The sequence below is a fragment of the Colias croceus genome, chromosome 20 (assembly GCF_905220415.1).
Source record: "Colias croceus chromosome 20, ilColCroc2.1".
NCBI lineage: Eukaryota > Metazoa > Arthropoda > Insecta > Lepidoptera > Pieridae > Colias > Colias croceus.
The window spans coordinates 5,168,888-5,195,057 of NC_059556.1; the positions used below are offsets into that span (position 1 = coordinate 5,168,888).

Sequence of the window (26,170 nt, forward strand, 5' to 3'; positions counted from 1 at the left end):
GAATCGTGAGTAGCCTGCTTTAATTACGAATCGTACCTAGGGCCACAGATAACTATATATTAGTCAGAGACTACGGGCTCGGACGTTGTTTTACGACGTTTGACGCAACTACCCTCACTTAGTTAATAGTCGTTGACTTGCTGCGTTTTGTTATAAACTACCTACATCAATTAGGCAGCTGTTTTTTTTTGTGGTGTTTCTCAATGTTAGCCAGAAGGGCATCTTAACGCGGACGCGAAGGTAGCTGTGTAGAATCGCAGTAAGTACATTCTTATTACATTCAAACTAATATTTGGCCTCGCGTATTATTTCATAAATACATCAGAAGCGAGATAGAATTCTAGCCCATACTTTTTAAATATGTTTTAAGTTTACGTAGTTCTGTAACGGCATACTGGCGTTTGTGTTTTTTCGTGCGTTGTGTGAAGTAAAAATTTGTTGCGTGGATTATTGTAACGGGAATGTAGTTCATCGAAGGAATTGTGTGTGCTATCCGGACTGCGCCCTGCGTTCCGGGGTAGTTGAGCCTTCATTTGTGTTATGCGAACGTTGTGCCTATGTCACAAATGAGTAGGTGTTGTTCCCATGAGGTCCGCCTAAAGCAAAGGGGGCGCAAAGTAAGGACTTAGAAAATTTTTGATCCAACGTCTGTATAGTTTTGTTATATTTTTTTACTATTCATTCATTCATTACTATTTCTGCGTAGTTTTTTTTTTAAGAAACCTAACCTAACCTAACGGCTAACCTAACCTAAACCTAACCTAACGTAACTATTGATTAGTTACCTACGTGTAATAATATTGGGCGAATATCTCGGCCATTTTTGATTTTAGAGAAAAGTTGTTACTATAAACATGCTTGTATTAGCGTAATCTTTACGATAAAACAATAATAAATAGGTGTTATAATGACACCAACTCCATCACATTTTTTTTAAGTCCTGCGCCCCCTTTGCTTTAGTCCAACCCGATGGTTGTGTAATCCCGAGATGAAACTACTGTAGTGTTGTAATACGAGAAAAAACGTACGAGGACGTGCGATTGTCAGTATGGCCGTGTTAGACGTAACTTTTGATTTAAAATAATTTTGTGGATGAATAGTTGTCACTATTTCCTGTCAAATTATAGTTGTCGAATACTGTAATATTAATGCCACTTTCCTTTGAATCGTGGCGCATTCGTAGCGTGTTTCCAAACTATACATAGCCAGAACGCAACCATATGAAACTGCTCATGTATATATTGTAATTCTGTTTTTAAGTCTGTGATTAGAATATATACACGCATTTTGGGTACTGATCGCGTATACTTTGTAACGCGGCTGCTTGCGTCTTCATTCCAAACTATACACGATCAGTACGCAATAATATAACTTAATATACTGCACTACTAACACTTGAACGAAATAATAAAATATATATAGGTAATCATAGACTTGTACTGAGCTATAGAGTCTGGCCAGCCAAGGCGGAACCCAGTAAAGGGCGGCAAATTTAAAAAATATGGACCTGGTAACATCGGCTTTAGTAGGAAAAAAACATTTTAATACTTTTGATATTCATAAAGGTGATCATAGTATATAGGTACATTAGGTACACAACACAGCAGGATTTAAACATTATTAAAGTAAATGATTTGAACCGTTTTCAACAAAACTGACAACTAACTACACAGAAACGCCATGATGACATTCCATAGTGTGGCCGCTACAAAAAACACTGGGTTCAGCTTTTGCTGGCCAGACTCTATCTATCTACTTTTATCCTCCCTGTTTATTATTGATTCAGTAAAATATGGAATTAAAATATTATTAGGTAATAATTGATTTAAAACAGAAATACAATAAATAATAATATAAACGCGAGCAATGGAAAGACGCCGCGCTTACTCCGAAACTTACACGATTAGTCCGCATGCGTACTGGCGCTGTATGTTTTGGAACGCTATTCTTAATTACTTCACTACAAAGTATACGCGAGTATTTGCGTACTGCTGTTGTATAGATTGGAAGAGCTTTGTAAAAAAGTTATTTCCAAACTATACGTGATTAGTTTCACACCGTTGCCTGCTGGCCTTGTATAGTTTGGAAATACGCGCATTCGTACGATTTACGAATCGTGCCTACGGGCTTGGATGTTGTTTATACGACGTTTGACCCAACTACCCTCATTTATTTAATAGTCATTGACTTGCTGCGTTTTGTTATCAACTACCTACATCAATAAGGTAGCTGTATAGAATCGCAGTACATTCTTATTACATTCAAACTAATATTTAACCCGGCCTCGCTTGTTATTTCATACAATATATTAATCATTATTAAATGTTTTATAAAAAATAAATCATAATAATATTATGAATTTAGCTTTCCTACGTTTGGTAGAATATATAAAAAAAACAAACATTTGAATTACATTTCATTTAGTGTATAAGTCGTGGCTAAGGTCGTGGCCATATCGTAGGCTCATTTCATGAAATGATTGATCATTTCACGAAATGGTCGCATTTCATGAAATGGACAACATAGTTAGGTAAATCAGATCGTTAAATCGTCAACGTTTCACGATTTGGTCATCCACATTTGGCCAGATCGTATAAAATATAGAGAGTCCATAAAACATTAACAAATTCAGAATATTTTAAGAACTTGTTTATTGTCATTTAAGTTAGTGCCGCGGTAGCGACCGGCGAATGCCAGAAGCGAATAGTTTTTGCAATAGAAAACAGTTAGGTTAGGCGAGCCGAGCGAGCAAAGCAAGCGTGCCGCGGCAGCGGCCGCCCAGTGCCAGAAGCGAATCGCTTTTTAAAAAGAAACAATTATAATAACATTGAAGGATATCATTGAGATAATATTAATATGGAGCAGACACCACGAACAAAATCTGTGCGCCAAGCGCGGCGGCGCGGGGCGCGCGAATGACGGCTAGACAGTCATAGATTATGCGATGTCACTGACTCACCGCTATAGAGGCGACACTTTGTTTTATTCTGTCTATTTTATTGGGTGCCACTCCTTACATGCACGTTGACTTGAAATTTTCTTTGTACTTACTTAATATTTATTTTAGGTATAAACTGACTTTACTACGCGGGGCTAACAATATCTGGCATATAATATAGGATGATGTAAATAGTGACGTTTTAGGTTCAGTCAGGGCTATGGGAAGTTTTATTCCTTACAAATTGAGCCTTTTTTAGAAAAAAAATAATTTTTCCCTTTCTTCACGGCCCAGACATGGAAACCTTGAATAGAAAAAATATTAATTACTTATCTCTGAACTAGCGGTCCGCCCCGGCTTCGCCCGTGGCACATATTTCGCAATAAAAAGTAGCCTATGTTCTTTCTCAGGGTCTTAAGATTGTCTGTGCCAAAGAAGAATGCCCATGAAAGTATGGACCACAGTACAGTGTTGCGTCAATGCCAGAGTGGTTTTGGAGGGTTCTTCGATATTCAAAAGATTTTTAACAATTGATTTTTTTGTGATAAAAACAGGGGTTTTCAAGATATTGAGAAAAATGTGAAATAACCTCAAAACTTAAATAACCCCGATTTAGTTAGGTTTATGTGTGATTTAGGTAACATTTTATCGTCCAAAGGTTATTTTTCGATTAACATATATTTTAATCTATGCGTAGAGCTTATGCTTTCAGACAAAGTCTATCTGTTCATCGGCTAGTGTAGGTAGGCACCAGAAATCTTCCGGGACGGATTTCAAGAAAACCTAAATATATACTTAAAAAATGCCAATTGAGTTTTAATTGGGTTACATGTTGTTGTTGTTGTTTGAATCATTTTTTCACTACATATTCGAAGAAAGAAACAAATAAGAAATAACTGGTTACCTACCAAGCTATGTCATAATAATATTTTTTTTTATATATACATATTTATATTATTTTACTTCACTATCTTTGTTAAAACAACCTACAGTGTATAAACAATACCTTAAAGAGTGATTTTATGTTAATTGATTTTTTTTGTAATTCAATGAAAACTATAATCGATATTAATACATTTAGCTATTTACCATAGTAAATGTAATAAGTTACCGCTTGGTTACCGTGGTAGGTAACCGGTAATGGACACTAAATCTATAATAACGGATCTAAACAATTACATGTCTTATTAGACAAAATTTACAAAATTATTTTACATTATTATTTATTTTACAAAACATTCCCTGTTCAAAATATATTTTCCGATGGTAAGAAGGCCTCTAAATTGCCGAGATTTTTTTTAATAGTATTGTTGTCTTGATGCATGAGAAAAACCAGTACCAAAAATGGGCATTCTCCTTTCATCAAAATCGGTCCAGTAGTTTATGAGCCTATTAATTACAATCAAACAAACAAACAAAGTTTTCCTCTTTATAATATTAGTGCAGATAAATAAATAATAATTCAATTATACGTTCAAGTCAGTAGCTTATACAATATCAATTAAAAACTTGATTAAAATAAATTAACAAAAAAAAATTGGTGATTGAGTAATTGATTTTCATATTTCATGATTTCACCTTTTTTCAATTAACAACCAGTCTATGCTTTTCTAAATATGTAAAATTATTATTTTATACTATAAAAATATACGCCAGCAATTATTACTAACAACACTTATTTCATGCCCAATGTCATATCTTAAATTTTTAATCTATGACAAAATGTCGCCCGCCAAAAATTATGCTCTAACTAAGTTTTAAAAATTATTATCTAGTTACTAAACTGATGAAAAGTTATTCCTTTGCACTTTTCCGTATTCTTTGTATTATTTGTGCAATATCGTAACACACACGTAGGCATATTTGATGCGTTTCACTTTAAAACAAATAAAAAATGAGCGTGACGTTCGCGCCAATGAGCGAGCAAGCGACTGAGTGCAGTTACGCCACATGACGTATGTTGAGTGGAACATAAGTGATGTAGGCGGTATCGTCTCCATATTAATATTATCTCAATGAAGGATATATAAATATATTTAGTTATATAAAGGATTTTAGACGCATTTTTTATTCAATAAGTATAAGATATCCGCATTTTGCACAGTACTCGAACCTCTTCTTCGTAATTTTTTTGCTATGACTTTCTTCGTATTGTAATTAAACGAATTATGAAGTTTTTAACTGCGAATAATTAAAGTTTCGCCAGCGGTCGCCATCTTATTACATAAACACAGCGCTTGCAGGGCCTCTACCAATAATTAATGTAACTATTTTACGATATGATCAAATAATTTTGATAATTTCATGACAAAACCGCGCGTTTAGTTGGCCATATCGAGAAACGATTTCATATCATTGATCCGATCATTTCATGAAATGAGCAAATCTACGATATGGCCACGACCAAGACGTATACAAACAGATTAAAAATACGGAAATCATTATTTTATTTATCTGTAGTCTGTAACTATTCCTGACAAAAAGATAAATTTTATTTTGTCGTAATGTCGCACTATATTTATTTTCCTTCAATATTTGCCTTTGAAGTAAATACAAATGTTTATAACAAAATATTGGCCTTATACAATAACCTTTTAGTTATAGTAACAGAAATGTAGAATATACGTGAGTAATATAAAAATGTGTTATTGACAAACATTTAGTTTATTAATAATTTTGAACAGTATTCGACCTAAAATTTGTGGAAACATGAGTGAAAAAAGAAACGAAGGTGAACCAATCTCTGCATGGGATATTCCTGGCCCTTCTTCGCTGGCAGCCATTCTGGATACAGTAAATACATCAGAATCATCGGATAGTACACATCGAAATGGTAATTTGAATGATGTACACTTATGTCAAACTAAATTTCAAACATATTTTAACTTAACATTTTAATTATTTCAGAAGAAATGGAATGTGAGACTTTGTTTGCTGAAAGTGATGATGATGTAGAACTATTACCTGCATCATCTGACGGTGTAACGGAACAAAACACGACTAATATCAATAAACGCAAATTGATATCAACAAGCTGTGCAAATTCTACATCCGTGAGCCAGCCTTATGAAGTAAATGCTGCACTGTCCTACCCAGTGTCATCTAGAACACCTGTGCCACAAGAATATCATCCACTCCCAGATAGTTCTAGCACTTTTGATTATGCAGGAGATAATCTTGATAGCGACAATCACACACAAACTATGGGATATATGCCTAAACCAATAATACATGATAATGGATATTATTACCCTTATGTGCGTTATCCTGGTGTACCACCAACAGGAGATTATGTAGTTGCACCTTACACAAACACCACAATATCACCTTTAAATTATACAGTTGCATCAAATGCACCACAAGTGTCAGATCCCAGCATACCCCGTGTGCGCTATGAGCCTTTGCCACCAGCAATGAGCAACATGTTTAACAATATTCTTGAAAATAGACAAGAACAATCTTATTATAATCACTTGGAAAGACCTAGCAGAAAGTTAAATATTTCACCTAGGAGAAGACAATCAAAAGAAAATGAAGTGATTTCTAATTTAATTGAAGTGAGTTCTGAGGAAGAAGAAACAATGTCTGTTCCAAGGAAGAAACAGTGTGAAAGTGGTTTGGGTCCTAAGCAAAGTACCAATGATGCATCGCAAACTGCTGGCTGTAGTCGGGCTACTAGTTCACGTGTTGATATCAAAACAGAGCCAGTTGAGAGTTCTGAGACTGTAGCAACAAGTACAGAAACTGGCCGACAGCCAGAAAATACTTCAAGACGAATGCCTAACCAGCAACAAGCAACAGGATCTCAACACAAATGTCACAATGTTTACACACAAATTAAACAAGAGAACCCTGTAGCATCTAGCACTAACCATAATTGTACATGTAGTCACAAGTATACAAATTCTCAACCTACAAGAACATTAAGTGGGTCAAATCCTAATTATTTCAATTTTCACAATGGATCTCACCATCATCACCACCACCATCACCATCATCACCATAGAAATTTTCAGTTTCCTCACAACAACTCTGTACCTGGCTCGTCAACTGTTAAAGAAGAGCCTGGGCTTCAGCCAGTGAATATTAAAGTGGAAGCTTCATCTGTTCAAAATATGGGTGCTGGTTCATCTTCAAATGTAGCTAATATTAAAAGAGAAAATGTTGAACATCCCATCGTAAAAGTAGAACCCAATAGGGACAGTGAGAGAGTGAATGAAAGTAATGTGACTGTGAAAACAGAGGCACATGAGAATCAGTGTTGTGTTGATGGTGGAGGAGACAGGAGAGTGAAGGAACAGTCACCTCAACCAGGCACTAGTTCTGGAAGAAGTGTGGCACAGACTGTGAGCTCTACAGCTACCCAGAACCAGGTATTTTTTTTTATAACCTTATTATATTATCTATACTAATATAATGAAGCTGAAGAGTTTTTTTGTTTGAATGCGCAAATCTCAATAACTACTGGTCCGATTTGAAAAATTCTTTCACTGTTAGATAGCCCAATTATCGAGGAAGGCTTTATATCATCAGGCTAAGACCAACAAGAGCGGAGCACTGCGGGTAAAACTGCGGGGCACAGCTAGTCATTGATAAGTTATGACGACACCATTTAGTTTTCATCCACCTTAAATTAGAATTTCTGTTATACCATAAATTAGAATTATCATTTTAAAATAATTTTTCAATACTGCAGGAGCGTCAAGAAACTTCTGGGGGAAGAAATGTCCCTGGAGGTAATGCTAGTGGAGTGCTATCTGCACCTGACTTGCAACTTGATTGGGTCTCAGACTCCAGTTCAGATGATGATGTTCAAGTATTGGGGGAAGAACAAAGAGATGTAAGTGTTTTGTTACAGTTATGTTGCAAGATAAATATGAGTTACAATTGTAATTCAAATTCAATATTCAATGTTATAGTTACAATCATTTTGTTGTAATTTCTTTCGCCTCATTCCCCTGTACAAAAAAAGTAATCAGTCATTGTGATTGAGAGGGTAATTCAATCGGTTAAGTCAAGAAGTTTGTTTTCAGTTCATAGAAGTGAAAAGAAGTTAGCTTTCACTTCATGGATGTGAGTGTACTATTTAAAATCTTAAGATATTATAACATGTTGGAGATGTGAAGCCATAAGATTTTCACCAACCAATAATTAGTAATCAAATTATTCACTAAAAAAGTGTATTCATAATCAACTTTTCCAGCGGGAAGTAATAGACTTAACCAGTTCGCCGAACCGCAGCGAGAGCCAGGACGACAGCAGCACGACGGCCACGGTGGGGTCGGTGCGCTCCCCGCGGCCGCTGTTCGAGTCGGTGCCGCACCGCGACCCGCCGCTCTGCCACACCGCGCCCGTGCCGTGCCACGCGCACTTGGTGAGGACGAGGTATGTTATGCTACTGAGACACCTTGTCATCTTACATTTATACCGGAGGCCCAAATCCCTTCCCATCCCCTACCCATCCTCTCCTTCCCTATCCTCATTCCCTCCCATCCTCGCCCCTTCTACCTAACTCCTTCAAAATCCCTTTGAGGACAGCAACACATCCACTTCCCAGTGGAGTGGATGCTTATGGGCGGCGTGTATCGCTTAACACCAGGCGACGCGTCTGCTCGTTTGCTGTCCAAAAAAAAAAAAAATACCGCTAGCTGGCCCCTTAAATACTGACTATATCCTTGCCACTACTAGATCACGGTGAAGCATATCATTCTCATAGGAATTTCTTTTCGCTACGCGGGCGAAGCCGCGGGTAGGAAGCGATTGATATGAAATATTTTTGTGTTTAACAATTGTTTTTTATATTCAATAATTATTGCAATTCCATGTTTACTCCCTAAAATTTGCAAATGACAGAAATTAAATTCAGTTCTTCTTTTTTAGATTTTTTATTATTCTGAAAAAAAAGCACTATTTATAAATTAATTTGCATTCGAATACTTATATGTGTCATTACTGTGTATTAGGTATGTAGTATATGCTTATAATAACATTGTTGTTGGTGTTTAATTATGCATGGTTTATGTGGCAACCACTCGCACATGAAACTAATTCAGCGGGGATAATATTGATTGCTACGGTATATTGCATTTAGATTAAAGTATTCACATGAATATTGTGAATTTTCAAGCCAATAAATTGGAATAATTTTTTCCATTTCTGTGAAGTATTAAAATGTGAATATTTAACTTTTAATAAAGAGCCACTAAAATGTTTTATATTGACTTGAATTATGATGTAAGCATATCGCTTGAAAGAATGTTGTGAGTATTTTTATATATTTTTTTTTTTTTTATGTTATTGGGTATATTATAAAAAAAAATTTATTACATACTTACATTATTTTTGTTGCACATAAAATATAGAAGTTTTCCATTCTTTTACTAAGACCACGCGTCATTTTCCAGAGCATTTCATTAATGCACATGCAATGTTTACCTTAAATATGTACTTCATGTACTCATGTAATGACTTCATGAGAAATTATGAATTGTTCCTTGAATATGCATTCATCTGGAAGGCCCATGACTTATCGGTTGTAATCAACAACAGATGTACATTAGCTGTAATACAAAACAAATATTATCGAGAATAACTTCAATATAAAATTGATATAATTTTATGAAGTTTTTTAATTTAATGTTTTCCTTAAACTAACACCTACACAATGACTATGGTAATAACACAATGTCGCTACATATACAGGGTGCGCTGCATGATGCCGTGCCGCGGTTGCTGCTGCGCGCCGCAGCCGCACCACGCGCACGCGCACGCGCACCCCGCGCACTCGGCGCACCACCCGCACGCGGCGCACACGCAGCACATGGTGCCGCCGCTAGCGCACCGTGAGTATACATACACCTTTATCTTATTTAACCGACTTTTAAAAAAGGAGGATGGTTATTCAGTTAGTTATTAGACTGTTTACATTTTTTGTGTATTGGTGGATGATTAAGTTAATGATACGATTTTTATGATCCTGTTTTTGTTTTAGAATGCAGGTTTTATTGTTACAAATTATAAAATGGATCTCACATAAAACTGTTTCAGAACTACTCTCGTTTTATAATAACGTAAATATTGTAAAGATCGTGGCCATGATGATTTTCTTTTTTTGCATTAAAACTCAAATCTTTAAGGCTTTAAAATTTATTCTAGCAGAGGAAGGTACCAAAAGCCAACCATAAAAAAAAATAGGAGAAAATAATGTTTCTTTTTTACCTTTACTTGCAGTAAGTGACCGTCGCTGCGAGGCTATGCCCACTGCGCCGCCATACTTGGTCCACGCGAGACTCTGGCATCGCCAACAGCATACACTTGTGAGTTGATCATAATTATTTTTTGTTACTTCATGAATAGTATAAACATTAATCATGATAATGTGTTGTATAAATAAAACTGTGAATCGTTAAATATTATATAAATTTTTATCATTCAATTATATTTTTAGGAGTTGCAACGCCGCAGTTTGATGGGCAATCTAAACCCGGAGTTAATATCTTCGATGCCGCCTTCTTATGTTCCTAGGCCTGCGCCTATGTTAGCCGTAAGTATCATTACGTAATAAAATGTAACAATATAGAAATTGGGTTCTTAAATTATTGCTATGAACAAAATTTTTTTTAATGTTTAGACGTTTTAGTTTAGTTTAGAGATCGTAATATCTAAAATATATGTTATGTTTTCTAGTTTCCAGACGAGTTAGAGCAACGCGATATGGAACCCGCACCTTTGGTGATGTAAGTACACTTTAATAAGTAAAAAATGTAATCGATATGAATACTAAAATGAAACATTAATTAACTTCATTGATAAACTTGACTAAACTTCTTGTTATAAAATTGTCCGAAGCAAAACTCTGCCAAAGCTGCTATTAGGCAGAGTTTTCTAATGAGTATACAACATACTTTGAACATTACTGCCACGTAATAGGGTGTTAATTTGGATCAATGTTATATACCATGCCTCTCGGACGTCTTTTGACGACCTTATCGTAGGCGAATTTGAGTTAGTATATATTTGAAAGAAATTAAGTAATAATTATTACAGTGATGGACAACATCTACACCACCACATGCATCACTACCTGCAAATGCATCCGCCACACCTGCACATATCAATCCAACCTTCAGTTGTGGTGAGTTATTCTTCCTCTAATAAATAAGATTGTTCAAGTCTACAAATTATATTTTTTTTATCATCCATTCTATAGTTCTTGTTTATTATTTTACGTACACGCAATAAATAATGACTAAAAAGTGCAGACATAATGATTTTTTTAGCAACTGCACATTTATTTAATGCTTCATTTTGCCAAATATTTGTTTTTTTGTAAATTTTTTTTTGTCCATGTATCAATAAGAATATTTATTTTTCAGAATTCGCCATGTTCTATATAAAATAACTACTAAATAATTAATGTAATAACGTGTTTTGTACAGAGCGGCGGTGCAGGCTTAGCGGCAGCCGCGCTAGTACAAGTGGAGAACTTGCCATGTTCTATATAAAATAACTACTAAATAATTAATGCAATAACGTGTTTTGTACAGAGCGGCGGTGCAGGCCTAGCGGCAGCCGCGCTGGTCCAGGTGGCGGAGGCAGCGGAGGCGCGGCGGGCGTCGCGCGGCGCGTCCCGCGCGGTCATCGAGCGGAACACGTACCGGCACGCGTACGCGCGCCCCGCGCCGCACCACCAGGACGAGAAGTGCACCATCTGCCTGTCCGTGTTCGAGGTGGACTCGCACTGCAGGTGTGTACTTGTTCTGGTTAATCTGCAGAACCGTGTCCAAGGTGGACTCGCACTGCAGGTGTGTACAAGCGGCATATATCACTTGTTGCGGCGATATTACCGATTGAGACTAGCCTGCTGTGCAACTTGCAATATATATATATATATATGCCCAAATATATCTAAAAAATGTGTGCGTGTACTAGCGTACACACCTAAGAAGTGAAACTTCTTTATGACCTTATTTTTCAAAAAATAATTTACTATATGCAACTTTACAGAAATACGTCGAATCACGCGTGGTAGGGATAAAAAGATGGCGCGTAACGGAAAAATGTCACGCGTAACGAAAAAATGTTACACAATTTTTTTCCAGCCTCAGTTTCACTTCAAAAATTCTTTGTATTTATGTGTTAGTAAGAATCCAATTTCATTTGTTGCAGGCGCTTGCCGTGTATGCACTTATTCCACATGGAGTGTGTCGATCAGTGGCTGGGTACCAACAAGCATTGTCCAATATGTAGAGTCGATATTGAAACCCATTTGAGTAAAGATGCTACATTCTAACTTTGGTATGTATGAAGATGTTTAAATAGTTCATACACACAACCATGCATAACTTAAGTTACAACCTGGTTCTATTAGAACAGATATTTAATAAGAGATACAATATGTAATAATGCATTCTTTGTGATAAGATTGTGTTTGTTTAATCCTATAAAGCTAGTTTTTGCAAGTCTTTATTCGTTTTTCGTTTTTATAATTTATCTTAGTTGATCAAAACTTTTTCAGTGAAAAGTTGTTTTTTCAATCATTATAATATTTTCATTAATCATAGTTAATATAGAAAATAAAAAAATTCATTTTCAGAGGTTTTAATTATTTAATTCTATTTACATAATATCTATCTATTATTTATTTCAGTTCAGAAGTATCTTTTGGGTTTAATTTATCTTCTAAATTTGGTGCATTTATTATTGCTTGCTGTTGTAACTCCAGACTCTCTTGTTGCAGCTCATGGGTTAACTTCTTCTGGTTGTTACAAGACCTACAACAATTACATTTATCTGCATGTAATTAACTTATTGAATATAGCATGTAAATTACTTAGAACTAGCGCTCACGAGCAACTTTGTCTCCGCAACTATTTTGTCTCTCCCACCTATGGGCTAGTATGAAAGTGCGCGCACGTAGCGACGCAACTCCCCATACAAAATAGTTGCGGAGACAAAAGTTGCTCTTGCGTGTTAGCTCTTAATCTAATATTAAGAGATATGAAAAGATTTCTGTTGTTATTAAACTTGCAAGTCTATAATCAGAATAAAGATAGGTTGTGTTTATTTTAATAAAAACTATATTTTGTAAATGTACATTCTCTTACATAATTTTAACACTGCATAAAAGTTACATTGTAAGAGTAATTAATGAATTTATCTGATTTTCGACTTGCAACCTTCAAAATATTTTAAGTTGTATAAATTGTTCTGTTATTGCGTTCTGAATGTTATTAGTTAAATATAAATATATAAACAACATTTACTGATTCTTAAGAAAATGTATTACGCTTTAATAAACTTTTTTTTGTAATTAACATTTTCTTTTATTTTTTGTTTGAGGTTTTGATCAGATAAATTAATCATTCAAAGGATTATTTGTTATCAGCAATTAATTAAATTATTACTTTGTTTACTTTAAAAGTAATAATAAAGAGGGTAAATAACTTTAAGGGTCACCAGGGAAAATTTAAGACTACTTTGTAAGTTTACATAGATAGCTTTGTAAATTTAACTATATTGTGAATTGTCTGTAAATAGGTAAACTTGTATAAATATATTTTCTTGTACTAGAATATTGTCACTAACTTCTACCTATGGAATTACTATAGAGTTATAACTACTCTAGGGACAAGTTTAAAAATTTATCAATGTGTAATTTTTTATTGTAGTATTTAATGTAAAACTTGTATACCATTACCTGTTAGCATGGTCAATTCTTTCACATATTGCATCTGAAGCAGCTATATTACCAGACAAATAGGATATTTCAGCAGCAACTGTGGCTAATTTCTCTGCATAATCCATATAACCTTAAAATTAAAAAAAGGAATGTAAGAGCGTTTTCACATGGTCCGGTCCGATATCGGATATCGGAAGCCGATAGCCGATATCCGATATCGGACACAATTTGCCCTTTCACATTATCCGATAATATCGTCCCGATATCATGAGTGTTGCCAGAAACTGGAAAAGTAGATATATGGAGAATTAAAAAAAAACAGTGGATGCATTTATGTTACAAAAAATAAACTTTATTTTAAATAAAATAAATAGTAATAAATAAACTATGTTTTTCAAACCGGTTTAATCTGCTGACTGCGGAGTTTGGATTTGTACCCTCTGCAGAGTCAGAATCTAGTTTCAATATTCAATTTCATTGTGAGGCTTGTTTTTTTTATATGCTGTTTTTCTTTTTTTAATAATAGAACATGTTGTGTGGTCGTAGTGAATTTTAGAACTTTTTTATATTAAATCATGTACGACTGTTATGTTCATAAACAAATAAAATAAAATAAAATTCAACTCAGTATTAAAGCGACGAAACTGGCAAATATAAATTCAAATTACATTTACAAATGTAGGTGCTGTTATTACAATTTTATAGTGCTAATAATAATATATATATTATACCTATAAATAATAGGTAGAATGTACATCATTCTACCTAATATCTGGGTGTGCAAATATTAAACGAAATAAATTAAACTAAACTAATTCTTCGTTGTCACAGATTCCGCAATGTAATAAATTCTTGAATGTCATAAAATTGTTTCTACATTAACTATTTCGTCAGTTTCTTCTAAAATATGTCATACTATTTTTGTTGATTTATTGTACATGTTGGAAAGTGCAGTATATTTTGATACCTCGTTAACATAATATGCAAATTTACTTTTCCTTTCTTAAAATATTCTGGGTAGTATTTAACAAATATTATAACTACCCCTTTCTTTCCAAGCTAGTACCTATTTGAAAAATCAGTAGATCACCCGAAAAATCATAAGGTCTAGCAACACTGGTCATCATGGCAAACTATAATAAAAAACTTTATTTGTTGTATTTATTATATTTGAGACGTAAAAAAAAATATAGATATTTTTGTTTACTTCAGTTCAGCCAATTGCCGTATATTATAGGACGGTATTAAAATAGCTCCCGTAAAAATAGTATTTTTAATGCCTTTAAATACTTAAATGATTTTTTTCTTAATAAAAAGGTTTAAAGTAAATGAAAGGATTTTTTTTTACATTTAGCGCCTAGAAATGACTGAAAATACACAAACTAGTGCTTTTTTTGCTGTTGGTATACTACCTTTTCGAAAATTGAGTTGGTAACACTGAACATTATCGTCCGATAGTTCACGGGAATATCGGTGTTGGCTCCGATATCCGATATCGGACCGGACAATGTGAAAGACAGGTACCTAAATCATACATTTTACTTAGCCTCCGATATCGGATATCGGCTATCGGCGCCCGATATCCGATATCGGACCGGACAATGTGAAAACGCTCTAATTCGATTTAAAATAATATTTCTTCTATGATTAATTATTTTTGTATAATACAATATTTAATTGGAAATATATAAGAAAAAGTAATTTGTACATAGGGTAGAAATGTTTAAAGAGACTAAACAATCTTATGACTTAAAACTCTATGTTGAGTAACTTACTAAATAGTGTTCTAAGATTATGATTGAGGTCACATAAAGTTCCTCTGACTGCAATAAGCTGATCCCAGTGTTGCGCAGGTGTGCTATCTTCCCCCCATTCTAGGGCTTGTCTAACAAGACAAATTTCTTCAGACAACACTTCTCTTAACCTCCAAAGAAAGTATTAATATTAGTAACATATCTTGAATGTGTCAACATTTGTTTAATAAAATGCTTAAAGAAAAGCTTGAGTAATAAATTAATCATGATATTAATTAGTTACAAACAAACCTTTCACTTGTGTCTTGAATTGCTACTAAGGTTACAGTCAGTAGCTGCGTCGCTGCATTTACGTTAACAGTTGTCGCTTGTTTTATTAAAAACTCGTGTTCTAAGCTTTCTGCATTAAAAAAATCCTTGAACTCTGGCTTCTTATCTTCACATTTTACTGTAGTTAAAATAGCAAAAGTTACCGGTGCAATACTGCGAGCTTTACACGAAACTTTTCTACTGTTTATTTTCAAACTAGATTTGAGTAAGTGCAAGAATTTGTATCGAAACATGTCTATTGTAGTATTAGCTGTTGAATATTTAAGTGGTATTTTATATTTATCTAATTTAAATCCATGTTTTGAATTTTAATGAAAATGTAAATATTGAGTGTATTTTGACATATTTTTTAAGTCAATGTCATTTGTTAACACAGAATACAGATTACTAATGTCCAAAAACATAATATTATGACAACGGAAAGCCTAGTACTCTCAGATAGCTAGGTATATAAAATGGCTCTAATTGTGTATATACTATATAATTGTATTAAACGAATAACATTATTTCACAATATTCTCTTTATTTACCTATGGTACGATATATTTTTCCACATGAAGCTAAATCCAATATTCTAAATAAGGAAAGTAAAAAATCATTTTGTATCTGTTGAGAATACTCTTCTTCTTCTTCTCTTAATTAATGGCTCCACCCACGCTCCACCCAATAAAAAGGGACTTCGCCAATGTCCAGTGTTGAGAATACTTGAGAATACTCATTATATAAGGCCGGGTCCACATTTGCGGTATCATCAACGGGTATCATCTTGCGTCCAAACTAGCGATCATGATACGCGCCGAGGCCACGCAACGGAGATCACACGGAGATACGATACACCGAAATGCTACAAATGTGGACCCGGCCTTATAGTCTCCAATCACCTGTCACTTTTTTTGGTCAGTCGGTAATCTGTCAATTGCAGTTAGTGCAGTTTGTCAGTCACTGACAGTCAGTGTCAAGCTAAAAATTTAGAAGCGTTGTAAAATAGTTTTGAGTTCGAGTTTTACGACATTTAATTTCTTATTAGATATAATATTAAGCCTCAACAAAGTTATCCATTAAATAATTATGATATTCATGAGAGAAAACTATGTGTAAAGTTGTGTATTTAAAAACTTAGGAACAGTTAACGTAAGTTTATTGTTTGGAAGTTGGATGTTTTTCTATTGCGTTGCAAAACTATTCGCTGACGTCTGTTCTTTACGATGGACCTCTTTAAACACGGTACGTAACAATGTTTTTTGTTAAATATTATTCAATGATAACAAATAACATAAAATAGTGGAGTTAGTGCAAAAAATCTTCGAGTATTGTTTTAACGAACTCTATCAAGGCCGTACTGTCCCGTACCTGGCACCTATATGATACTGCGTAAAGTGCAACTAATTTAGTCATTGTGGGTGGATCTCGATATTATCAATGTATTATCATATTTGACCATATCCGCTGTTTTATATCGTACGTCTATTGCGTTCAGTAGTGTCGAAAGCTTTAAACGTACCTACTACTTTATTAGCATTTTTTTCGCATTTTCTACCTACATAATCTCGAAACTCGACCAAAAAATTAAGTTGCAGTGAGTATTTTCAATTTTAATAGTTATTAAATACAATTTAAACATACAGAAGTCAATATTGATTTTGTTGAATTAGGAAAGAAGTGTTTTTAAAGGAAAAGCACATTTTGTTCAAGTAAATGCTTTAAAACTAAGGTTCTATAAATTACAGATTAAAGTGTTAATTTATGCATACAATTTATCTGTTTAAAATTAAATTCATATTCATGAAAACATATAAATCTATTTGTTCTTGAGTTCATATGTTTGGGAACAATGCTACTCAACATTTATTTTGCTATTGTCTTGTCCATGATTTTTATAATTGCTCTTCACAGAATTAAATTTTATTATTAAGCTTTTTTCTACTTATTATGAATTATCATTTAAGCAGATGTAAAATTTCGAATCTAGCATAAGATTATTTATTCATTCCTTTTGAAGAAATCTTTAATTGCATATTATAAATGAATTAATCAGTAAAAAATTAAATAAATCTCAAATTATCTAGCTCACTTATATCTTATCTAAATATGGGCCTAATAACACATTTGAACTTCCATTTTTACTGAATTATTTGTAAGCAAATAACTCTTTCCGAACCAATTTTATCCATCATTTGCCAGCCATCTGTTGCCATCTTAGCTACAAAGTTAACAGTTGAATAACTTAAAAATATTACATAAAAGATGTACTTTTAACAGGTATGAAGGGTCCATCCAGGCCAGCTCCTGTGCCACCTAGTGCTCATGTTAATAGATACTCTCCAGTGACCAATTGGAATGATGACCCATTTGGGGCAGAAGTTTTTGAACCTACTCCTATGTATGCACAGAAAAAAAAGCCTCCACCTCGACCACCACCACCCAAGGTGACCAAGCAGCCTGAAGTGCCTGCAAAACCATCACACTTTATACGTAAACCAACAGTTCTCACTTCATTGTTAAATCGTAAAAGTAAGAACACAGTGAATCAACAGAGTGGGCCAAATCAACCTAAATTTACAGATTTTAGTAGTGAAGTCAATAGTAGAATGTTTCCAAAGTGTGACCATACCAATATACAAACGGCAACTCTCATAGATCTGTCATCACCACCAAGCTCGCCAACATTTACAACTAGATCTAGCAGTGATGGAATCAGTGTGGATAGCTTTGGATCTGATGCCACCACATCAACTAATCACCGAAATGCGATCAGCGGTGGTAACGCTTCACAAGCGGAAAGTGGTTTTGAGGATGATTTCGATCTTTTCCTCACTTCCAGAAAGAAAATTAGCAAGGAGGATACTTTTGAAGATTTTTCAAATATAGATCCCTTTTCACCACAGCCAGTAATTAAACCTCCTATCATGAAGAAGCCTGTGCTGAGTAAGGATCTGTTTGAAACATCAAGCACTACAAGTAGTCAGTATTCTAATCCACCTTTAAAGGGCCCCACAATAATAAGAGCTAAACCAGCTCGACCGAAACCTCCGGATAATTCTGCTCTATTGAAAAGTACTTTTGGCAGCAACTTCCAATGGACTTCAATGAACATAAATACCACAACGCCAATACAAAAAGTTGCAAATGGCTTTATAGATAGTGTAAGTATTATTAAATCATTTTTATATTATACCTCTATTATATATTATAGTTAATCTTATTCTTTTCCTTTTATGTTTTTACTTATCATTCAATACAATAAAAATCTAATACATTTAACACACATTTCATGTCAGCATTTCCTGAAATAGAAATGTGCTCACTCATATGTTGTTAATTGTGTAAATGAGGCTATATCTGACTATGTATGATGGCGTAATTTCAATCGCTATGAAAATTTGTATTTCTACAATTAATTTATAGGTCAATATAAATAAATAATTAAAAGTTTCGTAATTATTCTATTTCATATTATATTGATTCTATTAATTAAAGGTTTTTGTGTTTTTATGTTTACAAAAGCAGTATTTATGTATTTTCTATGGTATTCCCCAACCACCTGCAACCAACATTTTTATGAGTCACTTATGACGCTCACAAAATTTGACTCTGATTTCTTATCAGAATAACACCACTCGATATTTTCCTTTACATTATAGTATAGCCTTAAAAAAAATAAGTAATAATGATCTCACAGGACCAGAAATTAAATTGGGATCACGAAGATTCGCCTGAAAGGAAGCCCACTCCACCCATGCCAACAATACCTCCTCCACCCCCGCCACAGATTGATGATGACCTTCCAGTAGTGTGGCCTGATGATATACCAGATTTCGAAGAAACTGATGAAAGTGATGATGATGAACCGCACGCGATCGCGCTCTTCGACTATTTCACGGATCACCAAGAAGATTTATATTTTTCGGTGAGTACATGCATATATACATATAGGTTCAAGCGAAATTCCCATAGGAATGAGGTATTTCACTGCTGTAAAAACTCGCTAGGCCTGCTAACTAAAATTACTGTGATATGAAAGCAAGACAAACAAATACATCTACTTTTTTTTTTTATAAATTACTAGTGGTCCGCCCCGGCTTCGCCCGTGGTACATATTTCGCAATAAAAGGTAGCCTTTAGTCCTTTCTCGGGTATCAAAATACATATGTATATCCATACCAAATTTCATGCAAATTGGTTCAGTAGTTTAGACAGACAGAGTTTCGCATTTATTTTTTTATATTTATTTAGTATGGATTGTAAAGATAATAGATATAATATGCCATTCAGTATAAACGTAAATTCGGAAAATCCGTGACGTTAATTACAACAAACATTTAAAATTCTCGGAAAAACTTAATTAGTCATATTTTGATTAAATACTATCGGTATTATACAATAAAATGTATAAAAGTGCACTTAATTAAATTTAATGGAGTATCAACCTGATAAAATTAATGTCGTCTGACTCGTTAAGCATGTAATAACTAATAAAGTGTCTGGTCATTGCAGTTAGGTTTCATTGCACTGCCGGGAGGCGTATGACCATAATATTGTGTATGTGTTGTGTAGTATGTATTGTATTATCATGTTTAGTAATGCATTACGCAACGGTTATTGCATAAATAATTATTATTTATACATAACTTTGCAACTTTTCCACTAATATTGTTGTTTAGCTTTCTTATTTTTCTGTCACAATGGCTCCATGCCAAATCTATAAAGGGGAATGTCAAATTTAGTAATTATCGTTTCAAGCCGGTTTCAAGTTCACGGCTATTGTATTGCATGACTAGGTACTATGGCAAATATTAGTTTAGACCAAACATAACATTCTACAGTCACTTAGACTAATATTTATAACTAGCTGTGCCCCGCGGTTTCACCCGCATTGCTCCGCTCCTGTTGGTCTTAGGGTGATGATATATAGCCTATAAACTTTCTCGATAGATGGGCTATCTAACACCGAAATATTTTTTCAAATCGGACCAGTAGTTCCTGAGATTAGCGCGTTCAAACAAACAAACAAACAAATTCTTCAGCTTTATAATATTAGTATAGTTAATGAAGTTATTTTTCCCATTTTAAAGATCCTACATGAGTACATTGCAAGCAATATTTTAATATTTTTTTCTTGCCGGTACCAGCCTCCTTTGTGAGCGTTTCATTTCGTAGACATGACCATAAGACGTGATAACGATTTCCTTTCACACAAAGAGTACACCAAACGTTATTAAAATTTCCTATCTATTATTAGAACTCAATACATACAAGATTTCACGGACATATTTGTTAACCACGTTAAGGCGTTAATTGATTAAACGCATTCAATTCAGGAAATATAGGTATGACTATAGTGGTGTCAATTTTGTTTACCAAGTTCAAGGTATTGTGCCAAATTCGTAGAATATTTCAATGGACGCTTATGAATTTCATATGGGAATAGAATTCTGCGAGTGCGACGTGAATCCTTTTAGAAAGAAATGTTGTTAATAGCGAAGAAATATTATTTAATGTTATCCTACCATCCTACTAATAATATTATAAATGCGAAAGTTTGTGAGGATGTGTGTGTGTTTGTTACTCTTTCACGCAAATACTACTGAACCGATTCCAATGAAATTTAGCACACATATAGAGGGTAACTTGGATTAACACATAGGATAGGTTTTATCCCAGAAATCCCACGGGAACGGGAACCATACGGGTTTTCCTTTGAAAGCGGGCGGAAATCTAGTTATCAATAAATAACTTATTTTATTAGGAACTAGCCGAGTCAAATACGTGAAGTATGATAATTAAGTTTTCTTAATTTTAGACGTAAGATTCTTTAGTATTTCTATCATTAGATTTTTCTCTTATCATTAACAAAAAGAATAAGCGAAATCAGTCCAGCTGTTCACGCATGACGCTGTGACCAAAGGAATTAAGGATTATTAATAGGTACATATATTAAAGTTTGATTAATTAAAGTCGCTTCTATAGAAGGTTACTTTTAAATTTAATGTTACTATCTTTGCGTGTGCAGTTACTATATGCTAAATGTCACAATGTTTTACGTGGTTATTTATTACAACTTAGCTTGCGTGTTCTATTTCGTTCGTTGGATGTAGTGTCCATTTTTGTATAGAATATATTTTTATTTTTACTTTTTAAATAGTGTGCAAGCAAGCATAAGTCAAACTTGTTATTTTAATGACGTAAATGCTGACAGGAAATCGTATAGGTGCACATCTGGCACTAGTTGACGTAGCTAAACTTATTCGCGTTTATATTTCTGTTTATTTTGTTATTATCGAGCTATAATATAAACTATATTGCGAGGTAAACTACATATTCGCAGTATTGCGTTGGAATTTTTATTGATAATAATTTGCTCCATTCGTATCAACAACAGGAACTTGAATATCATTGTAACTTCCAGCTGATTGATATGAAATAAACTTTGCTATTTAAAATGACCATTGATTGCTGGTTAACTAAATAATGAATTAACAATCATTGATCAAAAATATATTGATTATTGAAGGTTTATGTTTCCATGTTTAAACAAGTTTCTTTGTTTAATATCTGGCTAAGATTCGACAATCTGCTATTTAATTTTTTCTATTATGGTCTATATTTTCCTTAATGATATTTTTGGCATTGATGTAAAAAATGTTCAGAAACATACAATAGAATACAATTCACTTTTAAAAACATATTTTGATAAAATAAATATTTTCATTACCTACATACAGATAGGTTGGACCTGTGGGTTGGACTTATTTGGGATCCAGTACCTGTAGCCTGTTTCTTAAGAGCGCAAAAACGTAATTCGCGTAGAAACAGTTACGTAAAGCCGATGTTATTCTAAGAGCTATAATTTTATTTTCCTGTGCTTGGTTCGTTTAATTACATCTAAACTGTATTAAACGAGGGCACGCAATTACACAATTACCTTGGCTCTTTCATACAGTAAAGTTAGTTACAATTTGCATGTGATTTTCAAAGGTTCAAACCATTCTTAACACAAGATTAATCTCTATATGCCACTCTAATTACCGTCTCGCTCAAAAATCGTATTGGAAAAATGGTGTAGTTCTTCATAAATAATTTTTAAACGTTACTCGTTAACGTGATTTATCTTAATTGATCATTGTGGCGAGTTTAGTTATTGTCAGACTAAGTTTCAGGACAAGGTTGAAATAATTAAGAGAATAATTTTATGCTGTATGGCGTTATTTGTTGAAAATCAGTCTTATCAACTGAGAACAATGGCAACTACCTACCTACTTCAAGGCGGTAACACACAGATTTCTTACAGAAACAGACAGAAAGCAAAGCGTATACCTACGTTGTTTAACTGTTCCGTGACCACGCTCGCTGTAAAGTGTTCGTAACGTCCGCGTCGGATTAAATAATATAATATAATTAATAAATCTCGTTTAAAATCTGTTTACTTAGTCTTTAATTTTAAATTTTAGGTTTCTAAATAACCTATCATTTTTTTGTATCTATGATTCATTTAAACATATGTAGTAACTAGGAACTCTGTTATGGTATCCTTTGTTTGCAATGCGGAATGTTTCAATCCTTAGTGTAACTTAGTCCTTGAGCTGCTGAAGTTTTCAGGAAGGTATTTGTGGAACTGTTATTTGCCTGTCTTGCTTATATGAAATATTAAAAATTCCTTAACATATTTGATATTACATTGTGTAACTGAAATTTTAAATATTATTTTATTCATTGTTTGATACGCATTACAATGCTTATACGTACTAATAATATGATAGTGTAAATAACTATTATACCATGTTTGATATAGGTACATAACCAACATGTGCTTGTTCTCATGATATGCATTTTAGTTGTAAAACACAATTTCTGGCTTACATTTCACGGAAATCTCACAGAAACGAGAACTGCATTTTTCTTTGAAAACGCGGGCGGAAATCTAGAATAGCTATAAGTAATAGAAATAGAGTTTATAAATTGTATTAAACGCGTGTCGTAGAACAAATGGGCTAAGGGCATAGAAAATCGTATTAAGTAATAAATGTTAATCCAATTTGGTATCAATGTTAAACATTTGCCCTTTTGTTTGGGTGAATTGAAAGATTTTTTATAATCGTAATTCTTCTGTCGGTTTGACCTGAATTTCACTAGATAGTAGATACAGGAAACGAATGGAGGAACGATTGGAGCCCAAACTAAACTTTATTATCCGTGTCTGAAAAACAAAAGGCACACTAAAAAAAAAAATATTTATATTTGTTAAATACTTAACAATTGATGAAAGTTGTACTGAGTTTGTTCAGAAATTAGGTACCTAATGATGCACGTAAGATCGAAGTCATAAAGGCGAATACGTTTAAAAATATAGGGCCTAAAGATTGAAAATTGTAAATTTGAGATAGGTACATAATACATATACCTATTCGAATATTTTACTAGTCAGTCTGCTGACCCATTAGCAATACTAAAAATATGACATTAAAAAAAGGCTAATTCTTTATTGCATAATAACAGATAAACGTATGTGCTCAGAGATAAGCGGCGACGCTATTAACTCTATTATTTTAGATAAATAATGTAAACAGACATAAACGATGTTGTATCAATGTTATTTAAGAGCGATTGTTTATTTTTAAATTTATCCGCTTTTCTCGTCATTGTATCGCATGTATGTAATGAAGCTATATTGAGAATGTAGGATAAGCTTTGTCAATGGGGCATAACTTGGTGACACCATTGTACGGAAACTGGAACATTCTATAATAATACTAACAAAATATTGGCGTTTTTTTAAGACGGATACTTAACTACATTGATTTTATTTAAAACAATGGTTAAAATTCTTAAAATATAACTTGTTTGGACTTATAAATCATCAGCATCCGATGTTTGTTTGTTTTACTATAATTCTCATGTTCATTTTATTTTTTCAGGCTGGCACGAAAATATTTCTGATTCGGCGCGAGAATGACGAATGGATGTACGGTAAACTGCGCACAGGGGCGGAAGGTCTCTTTCCTTCGAACTACGTTGAGGTAAAGATACCTTTACCGAATGATAGTAAAACTACAATTGGCACGGCTCTCGCATTATATGAGTTCATGCCTGTCCAAGAAGGAGATCTGCGTTTTAACATCGGTGACAAGATCAACGTTCTGTCCAAAATAAACGATGAGTGGTATTTCGGCGAGTGCAATGGCCTCAAAGGACAATTCCCAATTAACTACGTGCAAATTAGTTAGTACTTGATATTCAGGGTATTTTGTGATACGACATCGATGCTTGCGACTTGTTCGGAGTCCATTTTAGTTAGATGTTTTAAATACAGTGATAAATTTAAAATTTGGTCCATTTTGTTTTAATGTAATGGGAAACGTATATAAAGTGAAGACTGATGTCTATATCTCGATTTAATGTTAAGTATTGTCGGTGTAAATCAAATACTTAATAGATCTTGTAATGATTTTCAATCAAGATTAAATTTTATATTATTGATTGTCGAAGTAAATTAAAGTAATTGACGTTATCGATTATGTGCAATATATTGATTAATGTTTTATAAATGATCTGCATGCTTCAAACTTACTAATTTATAACTTCTTGCGATATTCATAGTACTTGTTGCCATAATAACTTAAGTGTTTTACTTCAAGATTAACTAAATGCACAAAACGAGAATTAATATGAATCATCCTTAGAGATATGGTGACTGAATGTAAATATATCTGCGCGTATAAAATATGAATTTAATTTAGTTTAACGGTTGTGTGTAAAGTATATCGAAATATTATGATAATAACTGTTTAGTATCCATATACTTTGGAAAATAAAGTGTGGTTTACTCAGTTCATTGTATTGTGCAATTAACATTACTCTACACAAAATATTATTCAAGGAAAATCGCAAAGCGGTTATGCTGATATCGAGTCAAGTATGAAGTCAATTTAATGTAATTAGAGATTAATTATTATTGTGTATCCGGTTTTTTAAAAAGGTAAAATTTATATTTCGTAGTTTTATAATTTTGTATTTGATTTAAATGTATAGCTAGTCTCTTTGTAGATAGATTATATTGAATCACATGGATTTGTCACATTTTCAATAATTTCCTTCAAAAAACTATCTTTATAATGAACATCTAAAACACTTAATTTGAATATGAATTATAAATGTAGTGTTTATGCTTCCTTCCCCTATCTTATCGTTAACTCCTTTGTGACAAACATGTGCGCGATTGTTTTGCAATATTACGCATAATATTAATTATTTTTGTACGTCTTTTGTGTCATTTCTTTTGTTTAAGTTGTATTATTTTGGGGACCATAACATTAAGTGCCTTATGTATTTTGTCAATGTGTATTATGTGTATATAAATATTAATTTATAATAAAATATTGCCAATTTCATATCAGTTTTTTTCCTTATCATCAGAAATATATTCCGTTCTAATCATAAATTAATATGTTATTTATTTGTTTGTCATAATTT

General features: G+C 33.5%; 3 protein-coding genes across 5 annotated transcripts; 2 read left to right on the forward strand and 1 right to left on the reverse strand.

Moving 5' to 3' along the window:
• The first annotated feature begins 209 nt into the window (after positions 1-209).
• LOC123700626 (E3 ubiquitin-protein ligase Arkadia-like) lies at positions 210-13,254 on the forward strand. Of its 2 annotated transcripts, XM_045647867.1 has the most exons (13): positions 210-259; positions 5,623-5,771; positions 5,846-7,311; positions 7,635-7,778; positions 8,142-8,323; positions 9,641-9,780; positions 10,169-10,254; positions 10,386-10,481; positions 10,625-10,674; positions 10,985-11,072; positions 11,485-11,684; positions 12,107-12,235; positions 12,678-13,254. In XM_045647867.1, exons 2-12 carry the CDS (start codon positions 5,648-5,650, stop codon positions 12,228-12,230), a joined length of 2,700 nt encoding a protein of 899 aa, XP_045503823.1. In that variant the 5' UTR covers positions 210-259; positions 5,623-5,647; the 3' UTR covers positions 12,231-12,235; positions 12,678-13,254. The 2 variants fall into 2 exon arrangements, with proteins under 2 accessions (XP_045503823.1, XP_045503824.1); XM_045647868.1 differs by lacking the exon at positions 210-259 and having other exon boundaries at positions 5,405-5,771; positions 5,849-7,311.
• Positions 12,527-16,059, reverse strand: LOC123700627. The gene is made up of 4 exons (XM_045647869.1): positions 15,665-16,059; positions 15,395-15,543; positions 13,638-13,749; positions 12,527-12,711 (listed from the first exon to the last, which is right to left on the reverse strand). The coding sequence occupies exons 1-4, from the start codon at positions 15,934-15,936 to the stop codon at positions 12,579-12,581; spliced, it is 666 nt and encodes a 221-aa protein (XP_045503825.1). The 5' UTR covers positions 15,937-16,059; the 3' UTR covers positions 12,527-12,578.
• Positions 16,060-16,636: 577 nt separating this feature from the next.
• On the forward strand, positions 16,637-26,088 carry LOC123700675 (abl interactor 2). Of its 2 annotated transcripts, none has more exons than XM_045647953.1 (4): positions 16,637-16,927; positions 17,963-18,846; positions 19,383-19,610; positions 24,616-26,088. In XM_045647953.1, exons 1-4 carry the CDS (start codon positions 16,909-16,911, stop codon positions 24,922-24,924), a joined length of 1,440 nt encoding a protein of 479 aa, XP_045503909.1. In that variant the 5' UTR covers positions 16,637-16,908; the 3' UTR covers positions 24,925-26,088. The 2 variants fall into 2 exon arrangements, with proteins under 2 accessions (XP_045503909.1, XP_045503910.1); XM_045647954.1 differs by lacking the exon at positions 16,637-16,927 and adding an exon at positions 17,097-17,279.
• Positions 26,089-26,170: the final 82 nt, after the last annotated feature.

Coding starts and splice junctions, on each gene's coding strand:
- LOC123700626 (XM_045647867.1), top strand. CDS start 5,648: ATGAGTGAAAAAAGAAACGAAGGTGAACCAATCTCTGCATGGGATATT. Junction 9,781..10,168: donor GGTGCCGCCGCTAGCGCACC/GTGAGTATACAT, acceptor CTTTACTTGCAG/TAAGTGACCGTCGCTGCGAG. Junction 10,255..10,385: donor ATCGCCAACAGCATACACTT/GTGAGTTGATCA, acceptor TTATATTTTTAG/GAGTTGCAACGCCGCAGTTT.
- LOC123700627 (XM_045647869.1), bottom strand. CDS start 15,936: ATGTTTCGATACAAATTCTTGCACTTACTCAAATCTAGTTTGAAAATA. Junction 15,544..15,664: donor ATTCAAGACACAAGTGAAAG/GTTTGTTTGTAA, acceptor CTTTCTTTGGAG/GTTAAGAGAAGTGTTGTCTG. Junction 12,712..13,637: donor AGAATTGACCATGCTAACAG/GTAATGGTATAC, acceptor TAATTGTTGTAG/GTCTTGTAACAACCAGAAGA.
- LOC123700675 (XM_045647953.1), top strand. Junction 18,847..19,382: donor CAAATGGCTTTATAGATAGT/GTAAGTATTATT, acceptor ATGATCTCACAG/GACCAGAAATTAAATTGGGA. Junction 19,611..24,615: donor AAGAAGATTTATATTTTTCG/GTGAGTACATGC, acceptor TTATTTTTTCAG/GCTGGCACGAAAATATTTCT.